The following is a 15,415-nucleotide window of genomic DNA, read 5'->3' as shown; positions in this document are numbered from 1 at the left end:
CACGGAAACGCCGTTTACCTTCCCGCCGGAGTGGTACCTATTGATCTACTTGCACTTTGACATGCTTTCGAACTGCTAGGTTGGCAGGAGGTATAGGTATAAGTAGATACATAGATAGATACTGTATAGATACACACACACACACACACACACACACACACACATATACTGTATTTCTTTCCAGAGAGCGCTACTAACTCTGATTTAAAAAATATATGTAAAAGATAGATATTGTATAGATATTTATATACACACACGTGCACACACACATATATACTGTATTTCTTTCCAGAGAGCGCCACTAACTCTGATTTAAAAAAAAAAATGTAAAAGAGCATATATTAAAATGCTAAAACCACAAGTGCGCAGTCAACGCCAATAGCAGAATGTCAACCACGTGTTTCCCCAAAAGCGCAACGGAACAGAACCGTTTTGACCCCGGGGGACGGGACCTTCCCCCGCCCACGGAGCGCACCTGAGGGAGACCCAGCAGAGACTGCGGGGGTTTAGGGGGGGGGCGTCTCCCTCTCGCGCCCCCGCCCCGCCCGCGGCGACCACGTCAGACGTCACAAACCCGCTTTGTTGCGCATGCGCCCCCGCCCCTTCTCCCCTCCCTCCGCGTCGCCCCCCCCCCCTCGAGCGAAGCGGCCCGAGACATAAACAAACTCCGCGAGCGAGTCCGGCGCGGGAGCCTCTCCTTCCGCCTCCCTCCGCGCGACCTCCGCCCCTCACGCGACGCCCCGAACCGTTTCCCGAACCGCCGCCGCCGGTTTCCCTCAGCCCCTCCGCCGTCCGTGAGGCGGCCTCCGTGGCCCCTCGCTCTCCGCACCCCTCGGAGCCGCCATCTCTCTCTCTCTCTCGCTCCGGCCGAGACGGGGCCTCGTCGGAGGGGGACCCGGAGCCTTGCCTGCCCCCTTCCAGCCCCTCAGAGGAGGCGGCTGCCCGGCTTCAGCAAGGCGCCCTCCGCGGTGGGTGGCGCCCAACGGTTTGCCTTTGGGGGTTCAATTATTATTATTATTATTAGGGGGTTCAATTATTATTATTATTAGGGGGTTCAATTATTATTATTAGGGGGTTCAATTATTATTATTAGGGAGTTCAATTATTATTAGGGGGTTCAATTATTATTATTAGGGGGTTCAATTATTATTATTATTAGGGGGTTCTATTATTATTAGGGGGTTCTATTATTATTATTATTATTATTATTGGTTCAATTATTATTATTATTATTATTAGGGGGTTCAATTATTATTCAGACTAGTTTTTAACGTGTGACATTTTTCTGTATTTTTAATCCCCGTTGGAAGCCGCCCAGGGTGGCCGGGGAAGCCCAGCCAGATGGGCGGGGTACAAATAATAAATTATATTATTAAAATTATTATTATTATTCAAACTGGGGGTGGGGGCGGCATGCTGCCCTCTGGGGAGACTTTCTGCTGAAACGAAAGAGCGGGGAGAGGGGCTAAAGGTGTAAGCTCACCCCACAATTTCTGATCATCGCCTTAGCTTTCATTAATGCGCTTTTTTATTTTTACAGGGTCTTCTCCAAAAAGTAGGGGGATTGGGGTTTGCTTCTGGGCCTGTTCATCTTGGGGTGTCTCTCAAGTCACCCCTTTCTCGAAGGCAGAACCCAGAACTGGGCGGGATATATGGCATTTCAGGAGCGCCAACCTCCACCCAGTGTCAACTCGTTTATGTGGGGCAGAATTAGAAAATGGGTCCCCAAACATGAGAACTTTAAAGCTTTAGCTGGGGTCGTGCCCCTGTTGATATGGGATAAAACTGCAGAAAGCTATTGGCATTGGCAAGTGTGTGAATGATCTTTTTAAATGACATGTTTTCTTGAGAATGTGCAGTTGTCTGAGCTTTGCAGGACTGTTCTTTAGGTATATACCGTATATATATAAGTAATTTATAAGTAATAGTTTAACTGCATGTCTTGCTATGTTTACAGACACGTAAAGCATACATATTCATTTTCATATATTTATCGTTCTGAAATTGTGTTTATTTAATCCATTTTATAGAGCAGTGTCTGCTCAGTGTTTGTACATTAATGGGGCATTCCCAGGCTACTGCAAATAAGATTGCAACCTATTTAGCATCACAGAAGGCAATTTCATCCACTTTCTAAAACATTTTGTGAAAACCTTGATTCTCATAAGTACACGCCTAAAAGCAGAAGATGGAAAGACTGTTTTAAGAAGATCTCTGTACCTTTTGAAAAAACTTGCACCTTCTTCAGAAAACATCTACATGGAATATATTAGCGCTGTAGATTTTGATCCATAGTTTCTTGTTATTTGGGCCTTCTTGCATGTGGAAGAAGAGACACCCTTATCATATTGAATTCTTTAGAAAGCAGGGAAGATGCCTCATGCTTATTCCTCTTGATTAAAAGATCTGTTAGTTTGAACCTTGGAGCTTCCAACAGTGGTGCAGCAAGATCCACTATAAACATTTCATCTGATACTTTTTCACAGTTACACTTCCATGAAATTATATAGCTCTTTTTGTTCAAAACATGTTCCTTTGATGGGAACCATAGTTCCACAGACTCCTAAACTTAATCCTTAAGAGTACATGATACTTTCTTAGAAAATCCTTGTTAATCTTCTTCTGAAGACTATGCTTGTGTGCCAGTGTTTTCAAAAGATCAATGAGCTTCCCTTTTGAAATCGTACATAGGAATAAAATGACAGCTACATTGTCAGTAATAGTTCCTATTGGTGACCTTTCTGTCATCTGAAGTGTTTAATAAGCACAAAGTTTAGAGAGTGAATAACAGTATTTATTTAGTTATCTATTTTCCAAAAAAACCCCTATAGTATTAAGTTAATTTTTTTTGCTTTATTTTTATCACCATTCTTTATATTTTGCACAGAAAGTAGGAGTATAAATTAGTCATCCAAGGCTGCTACAAGAAATTCAACAAAAGCTACCAATTAAAAATATCTGAAGAAGTGTGCATGCACACGAAAGCTTATACCCAGAACTAACTTAGTAGGTCTCTAAGGTGCTACTGGACAATTTTTAAAATTAATTTATTTCAATTAAAAATAGTTATTAAAGAAGTACTTTGGGGCTGCAATTCCTCATTCATTAAAAGTATTTCTGCTTTCTTGCAAAAATTATTACCCTGTCCCTTGAACAACTTATTCAGGGTGTTGTCCAAAAAGGGGCCAGCTATTTCTGGGCCTATTAATCTTGGGCATGCTCTCAGTCACCACATTGATTAATGCACCTAGAGCTTAACGGGATATGGTATTTCTAGGTTACATAACTCTGTAAAATGGGGGAAAAACTTATCAAACCTGATTCAGAAAAATGTGGTAGTTTTGTTTGTGAGATCTTTTGGTTACTATATAAAACTCGGTAATCCATTTTTTAAAAAGTGATTTAATGTACCAGTTCTCTTATAGTAAAATGGTGGATCTTTTTTCTTCCCCCACTCCACCCCACCCCATCCTTATATTGCTGTTATTTATCCAGGTAGCTTCTTGAAACAGCGGCTTGCTTCTAGACGCCTCCAAAGTTAAAATGGCCTCTGCAGTTATTAGTTCGGTTCCTACTACTGCATCACGGTTTGCTCTTTTGCAAGTTGATAGTGGCAGTGGATCCGATTCAGAATCTGGAAAGGGAAGAAACAGTCGAAATGGTGGAAAGTCCCAAGCTTCAGGCAGCAAGTCAACCACAAATGAAAAGAAAAAAGAAAAGAGAAGAAAAAAGAAGGAACAGCAGCAGAGTGAAGCCAATGAGGTGGTGTGACTGTTATGTTTCAATACTCAGTTGGGCCAGGTATCCACATACATGCAAAGGAAAAGTCAAAAAGTGAGGGATCAAGAATTAAGTATACTTGAGATGTGGTGAAGATTCCAGCAGGGGTTAGAAGTGGGAAGGTGTTTATGATCAGGTGAATCCTAAACACTTTTCTTTCAAAACTTTCTTTCAAACGTTTATCTTTGGAAGGAGATGTTTCTGAAGAAATCTGCCCTAAGGTAGGGCAGATGTTTGAGTGCTTGTTTTCTTTAATGTAGGTGTCTAGGTTCATAGCATATATTGGTGCATATGGTTCAGATAGTTTAAAAAAAAATACTGTTTGTGGGTGACAATGCCTATATACAAATATTATTGAGTAGTATTAAATGTTATTCAGTTTTCAAACAAATACTAAATTAGCAGTACTTCTAGAACATACTATGAATTATTTTGAACTTGGAAGACTTCCTCAATTTTGCTTCCTATCTTACTATATTGTAGCTACTCATGATATTTGTAATGCATCTGTTGCTGTGGAATTCATGTCAGGTTATATCCAATTGTGCTAGCAAAAGCACTTGAGGCAGGGCACCTGATTTTCACTGATTGCCCCTGAAGGTTATGGGACCATGTGGAACAGTGGGATATGGCACAGAGGACTGGAATTGATGGGAAGGGTTTGTGGCAATGGGGCACCTCACTTTACCTTTACCTTTTGAGCTTTACATTAGGAGAAGCACTTCAGCTTACATAAAACCACCATTGGCTACAACCCACCATTATTGATATTTTAAAATACCATACTTTTATTCCTATTTTCAGAGAAAACTAGTCTCCCAAAGCATCATGTCATTCAGTAATTCAGTATAGTTCTGGTGGTAGGTGCAATACATAAATGAAAAAGAGATACAGACCCTGCATTTGTGCTTACTAATTACAAGGGGAAGGGGAAAGGTAGGGGGGGGTCAGTTTGAGAATGCTGGAATGATGTGGTGAATTGTATATTTACACTTACAGTTTGGGCCCAGCTGATCTTTCCTTGTTCCTCTGGCCATTAGTCCACAGGGAACCTAATGTGTGTTTATTGTTCTAGCCAGTTTAGACCACCAACATTATGTGAGGGTTTCTTCTTAAGCAAATCACCAGAATAATGTAAGGCACTTCAGAGCAAACCTACACTGAGGTTTCACAGTGTTTGATACACAGTGTTTGTCACAGTGTTTGATACTTTATAAAAATATTTATTTATGTTCATTGTTTTTATAGCTCAGAAATCTCGCTTTTAAGAAAATCCCTCAGAAAAGTTCCCATGGAGCTTCTTTGTCTCAGCACGAGCAAGCATTAAATAATTCAGCAAGGAAAGATTCTCAGGAAGAGAACTGGCAAGAGTGGAGACAAAGAGATGAACAGGTAATTCATCAAATATGTTATTTTAAAGTTTTAAGTGTTTGTGATTATTCATTTTAACCACTGCACCTGCTTTGTATGCAATAGCATTGGCAGGCATTTGGGTCAGGTTTGAAAGAAAGCTCTATTAAACACAATAGGACTTAATTCTGCATAAATGTGCAAATGATCAGGCTAATACTTTCAGCAATCATGAGCGTGCGTGTTCTGAGAAAAAAGTTATGTTTAGTTCATTGAGATTTATTCTCTAGTCAAGGTGCCAAATAATATCATTTGCTAGCCACCCCTTCACCCTTTGGTTCCCGGTAGGTTACAACAATTAAAACACAATGCTAAAAGCAGTTTAAAACAACCAACAATCAAATAAGGTGGATCCTAAAAATATACATCTCTAGCGTCAAAAGAGGTGTGTCCTCGGCGATTTCCCAAAGCTATATAATGAAGATGCTAGATGTACCTCTTTTGGGGAGGGAGTGACTGATAAGTAACTGACATATGATACTAAGAGGGTGGTGTACGTAAAACCCTGCCACATGGTACACTTTTTCATCTTGTTTCTTCAGTTGACTTCTGAAATGTTTGAAGCCGATCTTGAAAAAGCTTTACTTCTCAGCAAACTGGAATATGAAGAACACAAAAAGGTATTCCCTTCTCTAAGTGTGATTAAAACACAAATACAGTGGTACCTCCGGTTGCGGACAGGATCTGTTCCGGAGCTCCAGTCAGATTGAGGTTTCCACAACTGGAGGGACAGCTTCTGCGCATGCACGCATGGTGGTAGACCGCTTTTGCGCAGGCGCGTGCAGCGAAACCCCAGAAAATACTTCTGGGTTTGCCGCGTTCGCATCCTGAAGGATACGCAACCGTAGGTGTGCGTATCCAGAAGTACCACTGTATTAACAGTGCACTTTTTTGAGCCTATGTATAGTTGTAGTTTCTTTGCTAGATTCAGTTGAGTTAATAGCAGATCAAGAAAATATTGCCTATGGTAATAGTAGTGGTGAAAACAGAATTATTTCTTATGTAGTTTCGTGTACCATGCTGGATGTGTGGTTTACTTGTTTAGAGAGCCAGTTGCATAGACACAGGTTCAAAATACTAAGCAAGCGACTAAAATACTTTATATTGTTTCAAAATATTTCTTTGCGTAGCTTGTTTTCCCTTTGGCAGTGTTTAACCATAATGTCCTATGATTTAGCCTCTCAAATTAAAGACAGATGTATAAGGTGTTTTTTTTTCTTTACAGGAATATGAAACTGTTGAAAGTGCTTCTCCTCCATCAAAAGCTGTACACAAGAAAGAGAAAAGAAAAAATCAGCAGGGAAAAGACAAACCTCTCACTGTGTCTTTAAAAGATTTCCAGTCTGATACTAACATTGGTAAGTTTTTAGTGCTAAATGTTTCGTAGAATCATTAGGTCTGTTAAAGAGTCACAAGATGTAGACACCTGTCAGGTTAGGAATTCAGATTCAGGATTCAGGCTTCACTTCCATCGCCAACAGTGTGAGTGGGGGGACTTTTGCCAATTCCCCCTTTGTACCCTCAGATATGTTCCAGAGTATTGGAGGATTAATTGAAACAATCTGAGAAGTGTTTGTGTTCTTGGGGTAGGTGGAGAATTGGCAAAATATGCTTTTTCCCCTTTGATTAGTGAGATCTCTCTGCTTAATCAGAAGTCTCCCATGGACAGAATGCCTGTACAAAGACCTAAAGTCTTAATGAAACTTTGCACTGCTTTGATCTTTTATGTTTAAATACTCCTGAGAGAAGGATATAGTAGAATTAGCATAGTTGGACTCTCTCCTTCTATTCCCCAGAAAAGGTGGTCCAGCAGGACAGCTAAAGCAGTTTTAGTTTCAACACCAAAAACTACTTTGAAGGATCTCTAAATTGATTTCATCCCGGAAAACCAGAGGCCATTTTGCAAATCACACACTTCATCACACTTTGTGGCAAATTTGATACCGAGTTGCAGTAGTTTAGTTTTGGTGGATCAAGTGGTGCTTTGTTACTAGATTTATAAATCTGGCAAAACAGAATGCAAGGAATTTAAAGTACAAATGAAAATGTTAGCTTAGACTTAGAGAATCTTATTTTATAATTTAGCAGAGTATGGCACTGAAATATTCCTGGATAATCAGTTTTAGGGTTTTCGTCCACAAATTAAATTTAATCTGTAATTTACATTTTTCATGTTGTTTCAGATCACCTTCCCAAAAAGCAGGAGGTAAGTACCTGATCAAACAAAAATAATGCTTGAAGTATCTAATGAGTGAATTCTTTAAATGGCACCGTTAATTTTTCCACTTTCTTGGCAAGCATTAGGGCATGCTCTGTTCTAAATAAGTCACATGAAAATATTGTTTGTGGTTCTGTTGTGGAGACTTAAGTGAACAGCAGGAATCTAGATATTGTGAAAAAAATGTATATGAAAGATTGTGCTATTAAATTAACATTTCAGCACAAGTTTTTTAAAGATTTCTCAGTGAATAATTTCTGTGGCTGCACCAATTTTTTTGCACTTTATATTTTTAACAAGGAAAGTGGGCTCTTGAAAGTTCAAAATGGTCCCTTGAGAAACCTAATCAGTTCTTATTAGCTGTCTCTCTTGTACCTGTTCACAGCCTGATCTTTGGTTGTTTAGTTGCTATAATTTTTTGTTTCTAGCTTCTCTTTTGGCTTTTTTCTGAATGACTATGTGATCTCAGCTAATCATTGTCCAGGTAGTGAATGTGATGACATCATAGTACGCAGCAGTCGGTCTAAGTGTACTACATGATGACATCACTTTGGGCAAATTAAGCCTTGGCTTTACCCTCAAACTGAATGATGCAACACTTTCTTGCTGTGCTGGGAAGGCAAAGAATGAAAGCATTGTAGCAAGAGAATGGTTACTTGGTTGTTTCTGAAAGACATGAATGTATTCCATGTCTTGCTGCATTACAAGGCCAGCAACTTTAGAATGTGATTAAAATAGTATCTAAGCATTATTAAAATAATGCTAAGTTTTTGCCTGATGCAATTACCAAGACCTATTGTAAGGATGAAGGGCATTTAGGAAAAAAAATGTATTATTGTAAATTGCTTTAAACCTGAAATTTCATATTTAGATTGGGATTTCATATATAAGCCTTAGAGTAATTACTTATTGTTAAGTTGCTGAATTGTTTTACTAGAGATTAATTATAGTTTCTTGGCAGGAATTGAGCTCTTCACATACTGTCTTGCATGATGGTGAATTCTTCAATAGACTGGAAGACGATGTGCACAAAATAATTACTAGGGAGAAAAGAAGAGAGCATATCACAGATAATGGAATGGATAACAGTACATCACGTGATCCCACACATGTATGTTAAATGTGTTAAATTCCTGATTATAATAGAGGAGGTGAAATTGAGTAGCTGCTTAAAAGTGCATATAGGTATGAAAAGGCCACTAAATTTCCTCCTCTGAGAAATATCTGACAAGGAAACTGTAAGAACGGGTGCCTTAGTTTCTCTGTTTTACTCTTCCATTTTTCATTTTGTGTAGTGCCTTTGGATTGTAAGCCTCTGGCACAGATTGCCTTGTTTTTACTTTTTTATTCATCTTTTTGGCTGAAGAGTCGAGTAAAAGTGGTTTAAATAATGTGTGCCACAGGGATTGGTGTGTTCGTTCACCTACCCTAGGAGTGGAGAACCCGTGGCTCGCCAGATGTTGCTGAGCTACAGCTCCCATCATCCCTGGCCATTCACTGCCCATGCTTTCCAGGACTGATAATATAAGCATGAAATTGTAGAGTTGGAAGGGACCCTGAAGGCCATCTAGCCCAATCCCCAGGAATACAAGAATCTCAACTAAAGCATCCATGGCAGATGGCCATCCAACCTCTGTTTAGAAACCTCCCTTTCACAGTAGTCCATTCCACTGTCGAACAGCTCTTAACATCAAAGTTCTTCCTAATATTTAGTTGGACTCTCCTTTCTTGCAACGTGAAGCCATTGGTTCAGGTCCTACTCTCTGGAGCAGGAGAAAAGAAGCTCGCTCCATCTTCCCTGTGAAAGCCCCTTAGAGATTTGAAGATGGCTATCTCCTCGCTAGGCTAAACATACCCAACTTCCTCAGCCGTTCCATATAAGGCTTGGTTTCCAGACCATTGATCATTTTGGTCACCCTCCTCTGCATACATTCCAGCTTGTCAATACCCTTCTTAAACTGTGGCACTAAGATCTAGACACACTATTCCAGGTGTGGTCTGACCAAGGCTGAATAGAGTGGTATTATTACTTCCCTTGATCTGGACACTATTCTTCTGTTGATGCAGCCTAGAATAGCATTAGCTTTTCTTGCTGCTGCATCACACTGTTGACTCATGTTAAGCTTGTGATCTGCTAAGACCCTTAAATCCTTTTCACATGTATTACTGGCAAGCCAGGTGTCTCCTGTGCAACTGGTTATTCCTGTCTAAGTACAATACATTTGTCCCTATTGAAATTTATTTTGTTAGTTTGGGCCCAGTTCTCCAATCCGTTAATGTCATCTTGAATCCTGATTCTGTCTTCTGTAGCATTGGTTACCCCTGCCAGATTGGTGTCATCTGCAGATTTGATGAACATCCCCTCAATTCCTACGGCACCCCACTTGTCTTTTCTCCCCCAGGATGACAAGGAACCATTAATGAGTACCCTTTCAGTCAGTCAACCAGCTACAAATCCACTTCACATTTACCTCATCCAGCCCTCATTTTACCAGTTTCTGCACAAGAATATCATGGGGGACTTTATCAAAAGTGTTACTGAAATCAAGATTTACTACATCCACAGCATCCCCCCCCCCCCGATCCCCTAAGCTTGTACAATAACTTGGTCAAAAAAAGAAAGTGGATTTCAACAGGCATTACTTGTTTTGAGAAACCCAGGCTAGGTCTTAGTAATCACAGCATCCTTTTCTAAGTATCCCTAGTCTATCTGTTTAATTATATGTTCTAGGACCTTTCCTGACACCAGCATCAAGCGGTTCAGTAGTTGCATGGGTCTTCTTTCCCCCCGTTTTTCAAGATGGGGACAAGATGTGCCTGCCTTCAGACTGCAGGGACCTCACCTGGGAGTTGGTTGTAGTTGGCAACATGTGTAGAACCACAGGTTCCCTATACCTGCCCTACCTGAACTCTGGACAGGTCACCTTTTAAAGCTGCTCTGAATTTCAGGGGCAGCTTACCCTCTGGGTAATGATTGAAATTCCTTTGTAGTGAAATAATTTTTGACCAACTGTAATAGCTTCTTGAGGGGACGCGGGTGGCGCTGTGGGTAAAAGCCTCAGCGCCTAGGGCTTGCCGATCGAAAGGTCGGCAGTTCGAATCCCTGCGGCGGGGTGCGCTCCCGTTGCTCGGTCCCAGCGCCTGCCAACCTAGCAGTTCGAAAGCACCCCCGGGTGCAAGTAGATAAATAGGGACCGCTTACTGGCGGGAAGGTAAACGGCGTTTACGTGTGCTGCGCTGGGTCGCCAGATGCAGCTTTGTCACGCTGGCCACGTGACCCGGAAGTGTCTCCGGACAGCGCTGGCCCTCGGCCTCTTGAGTGAGATGGGCGCACAACCCCAGAGTCTGTCAAGACTGGCCCGTACGGGCAGGGGTACCTTTACCTTTACCTTTAATAGCTTCTTGAATGAGGAAACATTTTGGACTAACAATCAGTGTTATATGCCAGTTTCCATAGAGGTAATGAGACCATATAGTAAGTTCCATTCTATTTTTGAAATACGAAAAGTTTAAATTGCTAACATTTTAAAGCATACCTATGTTCATTTGTTACTTTTGAAAATATTTTGAATGATAGTTTACATCTCCTCAACCTTGTTAAAGGTGTAAAATTCATTTTACATTATATCTCTCTTTTTAAAATCTGAAGGATTTTGTATTGAAAGACGGAAGAATAGAGAGACTAAAGCTGGAACTTGAGAGGAAAGATGCAGAAATCCAGAAATTAAAGAGTGTAATCACTCAATGGGAGGTATGTAATGGGTTTCTTTATGCAGCATTTAATTTAAACAAATGTTTAGATTGAAAATATTTATTGTATTAGCCTTTTCAAAACACTGCTTTTCAAAATAAAAATTACATTTAATCTATATTAGCAGGAGAAGGTGGCATCTAGATAAGGTTATTATTTCAGAAGTAAATAAAAGATTTTTACTTAGTAAAATAGGCTTATCATTTAAAGGCTTTCAGTGTACGCTGTCAGTCCTCCATCCCCAGCCTCAGAAAGTCCACGTGATGACATAGTAGTTGTAAATCAACCTTTTTCTTACTGTTTTCTTACATAGATATTCTTTATTCTACCAGTTAATGCTGCTGTAAGGAGAGAACTTGGTAATTATAGGTGTTTCTGCCACATGAGAGAGTTGGACATGTTGCATTAAAAGTCCACATTTATAAATAATTAACTACTTGTCAACAGTTTGTTAATGTTCAGAAGAATTTGGTTCAGTGGGGGGGGGGGAGAATAACCACAGACTTGTTATGTGTTTACTAGAATCGTAGAGTTGAAAGGGACCCCAAGGGTCATCTAGTCCAACCCCCTGCAATGCAGGAATATTTGCTAAAGCATCCATTGACAGATGGCCATCCACCCTCTACTTAAAAACCTCCAAGGAAGGAGAGTCCACCACCTCTCATGGGAGTCTGTTCCACTGTTGAACAGCTCTTACTGGTCAGAAAGTTTTTCAGAATGTTTAGTCGGCATCTCCTTTCTTGTAACTTATTAGATATTTTTGTTGCATTTATGAATGTTGCCAAGAGTAATTATATTTAGCACATTACCCACCTCATCTGTTTAATTGTCAGTAGGGATCAAGGAAGATTAATTGATCTTTGAAGGCAACAGTCAACCTTATATAAATGGGGCAATTTTGTGACTTTTAAGCTCAAAAATATATTTCTCTTTTTCTCTGCCATCCTCTCCTCTTGATTCTTGAAGCTCACCCACACATACACTTTTATCAGAAATGGAATTTGGGGGATCTTGAGTGTGCTTGTGTTATTATATTTTCCTTTTGTCCCATTGATTAGAGATTGATTTTGAAATGTTAAGGCACCAATTCTAAATACACTGACTGGGCAGTAAGTTTCAGTGAGCATAGACATGGATAAGATTGCACTGTACAACTAATACGCTAATGTCCATATTGTTTAAATATGCCGTTTGCATTAATTGAACTTTTAAAACGTTTAGGCAAAGTATAAGGAAGTGAAAGCACGAAATGCACAGCTGTTGAAAATGCTGCAGGAAGGAGAGAGTAAGTACTGCTTTGTTTGTTAAATATTAAAATTCTTTTAAAAACCTATGTTTCTTAAATCTATCTGCAAATTGTTTGGACAGTGCTAAGACAAATAGGCTTGTTCAGTTTTTATTTCATAGCAGCCCGATGCAATCTGTGACCCTGCATGGCTGAATGCAGCCCATCAGCCATGTTTCGTGGTGCTTGAAAAATGTGCCTCTAACTATTCTCAACATCTTTAAAAATAGCAAGTCTAACCTTTTTTGTTTTGTTTTAAAACTTTAGTGAAAGATAAAGCCGAAATACTGCTTCAGGTCGATGAATCTCAGAGTATTAAGAATGAGCTGACTTTACAGGTAAACATTTCTGCAATAAATTTTAAAAAGCATATTAAATCAAAATATCAGAACTGGGTTGGAAGAACTATGAGTAGTGTTACGTTCATGGAACAGGACCTTCCCACTGCACCCAGCTTAGATGGATTAATTTCAGTGAGTAAAAATTAGTAAAATGCAATTCTAGCTTTTCTCTTTGCAACAGCAACTTTACTGAGAGCCAGTGTGGTGTAGTGGTTAAGAGCGGTAGTCTCGTAATCTGGGGAACTGGGTTCGCATCTCCGCTCCTCCACATGCTGCTGCTGGGTGACCTTGGGCCAGTCACACTTCTTTGAAGTCTCTCAGCCCCATTCACCTCACAGAGTGTTTGTTGTGGGGGAGGAAGGGAAAGGAGAATGTTAGCCGCTTTGAGACTCCTTAAAGGGAGTGAAAGGCGGGATATCAAATCCAAACTCTTCTTCTTCTTACATAGCTTCCAGTAATTCTCAAAATATTGTAAACTTGCTGCCAGAAATGGTACATGTTGCCACATTTCCAGGAAAAGTTATCAGGCAAGAATTTTGAAACTCAGCTAATGGGCAAAATAGCACATACTGATTTTCTTTTTCATTAGCGCTGTCATAGGGATGTAACTTTATTATCTTCAAAATGTCACTCTGTTAAGAGACAAGACAGTAGTTGTTGAGCTTTTGTTTTGTTTTTTTAAGGTTACCAGCCTTCATGCTGCTCTGGAACAAGAACGATCTAAAGTGAAGTTACTGCAAGCAGAGCTAACAAAATATCAGGTAACGTTACTAGCTACTTCATAAATAAACAGAAACTCACAGGAGAAACTTTTATTATACCCATCCCACCACTGCAGCTGCCTGTACTCCTAAAAAGCCTCTCCAGGAAGGTTGGAGGTCTTGAACAGTGTCAGGGAGGCAATGGGAGCTGCTAGAGGAAGGGGGACAAGAAACTTTTCCTTCAGTGAACTTACTTAGGATCCAAGCCTGTTTGTTTATGTTTACATACCAAGTTTTTGTCCTTTTGCTCTAAAAAGGAGCTTTTAAAGCAGACTTTACAAATATTTCCTCTGGATCCACTGTATTCAGTGAATCTCCTTTTCTGTCTTGTCGCTTAGTGATCTGCACAATTCCCCCATCACCATAATTGTTTATTACCTGTTATCTCTAATTGACAGTTTATACACACACACACACAGACACACACACAGAGAGATGATACCTATAGATACATATATAGATACACACACAAAATTACCGTATTGGCCCAAATGTAAGACGCACCCACAGATAAGCCCCACCTTTAAAATTCAAGGCTTATTTGCAGGTGCGGCCTGCCTGCCGGCACTACTGCCCTGAATGGGGGGCGGCCGGCGCCCCATTCCCCAAGCCGGCGCTTGGTTTTGAGTGCACTGCTCACCTACCTCCCAACACAAACCGCCTCCCAGCACTACCTCCCCAAGCCGGTGCCGGGGGAGGCTTGGGAGCAGTGGGTGGGCTGCGTGTCGTAGCCCCGCTCTCCCAGGATGCTAGGGGGGGGGGGGGAGGAGCTGTGCTGCTTTGCCGGTGGCCTCCACCCCTTCCCCCTTCCTTACAGAGGCTCGGGGGGAGGATTGGGAGATGCAGTTGGGACGGGCACTGCTGTTCCACACCCCCGACGGCCCTCGTGGGCAGCTGTTTCAGCAATGATACCGTAAGGTTGCGAATATAAGCCACACTTTTAACTTTTCACAATCAGAATGGGGGGGGTGTGGCTTATATTCAGGCCAATACAGTATATATCTTGTGTGAGGGAGGCATCCAGACATGGGTCACTTCCACCCAGGACAGGCAGGGTCACATAATACAGCTATGAAGACCCGGGCAGGCAGTTCTTAATTCTCCTCTCACACACATTCCTTTGTTTGTGTATATGTTGTACTTCAGTGTGCAATAAACAGCAACTTGAGGATACTATTAAGTCTCCTCCCTAGTATTATGCTCAGGATCCACAAGCGTATTCACTTGTTTCAGCAACAATGAGCATCCGTCTAAAGAAAGTGGTGCTTATGGGTGATGAATCACACCTTGAGAAGGGAAAGGACAAGTGATTTCTATTCCTCCTGGGAAAAAATAACCTGTGAAAAGGGAGAGAATCCACCCATTCTTTCAGGAGTGTTTCTCTCCCTTCCCAGAGGGCTCTTGTGGGAAGTGGCAGTATTGAAGAGGCACAGCTAGTGCTTTCTGCAAAAGCCCTGTTTTGGGGGGGGGGGGGAATAGCTTTTTTTTTTTTTTTTTTTTTTTTTTTTTTGATACTTAGGTTTTCATAACACAAGCTTTTTTCCTTCTCTGTTATAGGCTGGAAGAAAAGGGAAAAGAAATTCAGAGTCTGATCAGTGCAGGTGATCACATTTGTACCAAAATCAGAGCAAAAAAATAAATTTGATCTTCAGGGGTTTTGCAGAAATGTATTTGTACTACTGCTTAACTATGCAGTTTTCTGGGTTTGGGAGTGAAGTTTAATTGACTAATGTTCTGAATATTCAATCTATTGCACTTCTAGTATAAAGAAGAGAAGCTGGAAACTAATGTTACAGTGATGCTCAAACCTTGTTTGTCCTAATGCTACACCTAGTTTTTCATCACTCAATAAAGTTTTTGTCATTTTTA

The 15,415-nt window shown here is 40.7% G+C and overlaps 1 protein-coding gene across 2 annotated transcripts; it reads left to right on the top strand.

The window, feature by feature from the left end:
- The first annotated feature begins 601 nt into the window (after window positions 1-601).
- Window positions 602-15,415, top strand: GKAP1 (G kinase anchoring protein 1). 2 transcript variants are annotated; one of them, XM_028749453.2, is made up of 12 exons: window positions 602-968; window positions 3,496-3,762; window positions 5,029-5,172; window positions 5,733-5,810; window positions 6,416-6,548; window positions 7,374-7,396; window positions 8,370-8,519; window positions 11,058-11,159; window positions 12,381-12,444; window positions 12,712-12,782; window positions 13,469-13,546; window positions 15,104-15,415. In XM_028749453.2, exons 2-12 carry the CDS (start codon window positions 3,544-3,546, stop codon window positions 15,149-15,151), a joined length of 1,110 nt encoding a protein of 369 aa, XP_028605286.2. In that variant the 5' UTR covers window positions 602-968; window positions 3,496-3,543; the 3' UTR covers window positions 15,152-15,415. The 2 variants fall into 2 exon arrangements, with proteins under 2 accessions (XP_028605286.2, XP_077792137.1); XM_077936011.1 differs by having other exon boundaries at window positions 602-972; window positions 3,500-3,762.

Source organism: Podarcis muralis, chromosome 11 (assembly GCF_964188315.1).
Source record: "Podarcis muralis chromosome 11, rPodMur119.hap1.1, whole genome shotgun sequence".
Taxonomy (NCBI): domain Eukaryota; kingdom Metazoa; phylum Chordata; class Lepidosauria; order Squamata; family Lacertidae; genus Podarcis; species Podarcis muralis.
Note: the sequence above shows the minus strand (reverse complement) of the source record. Positions and strands in the feature narration are given on the sequence as shown.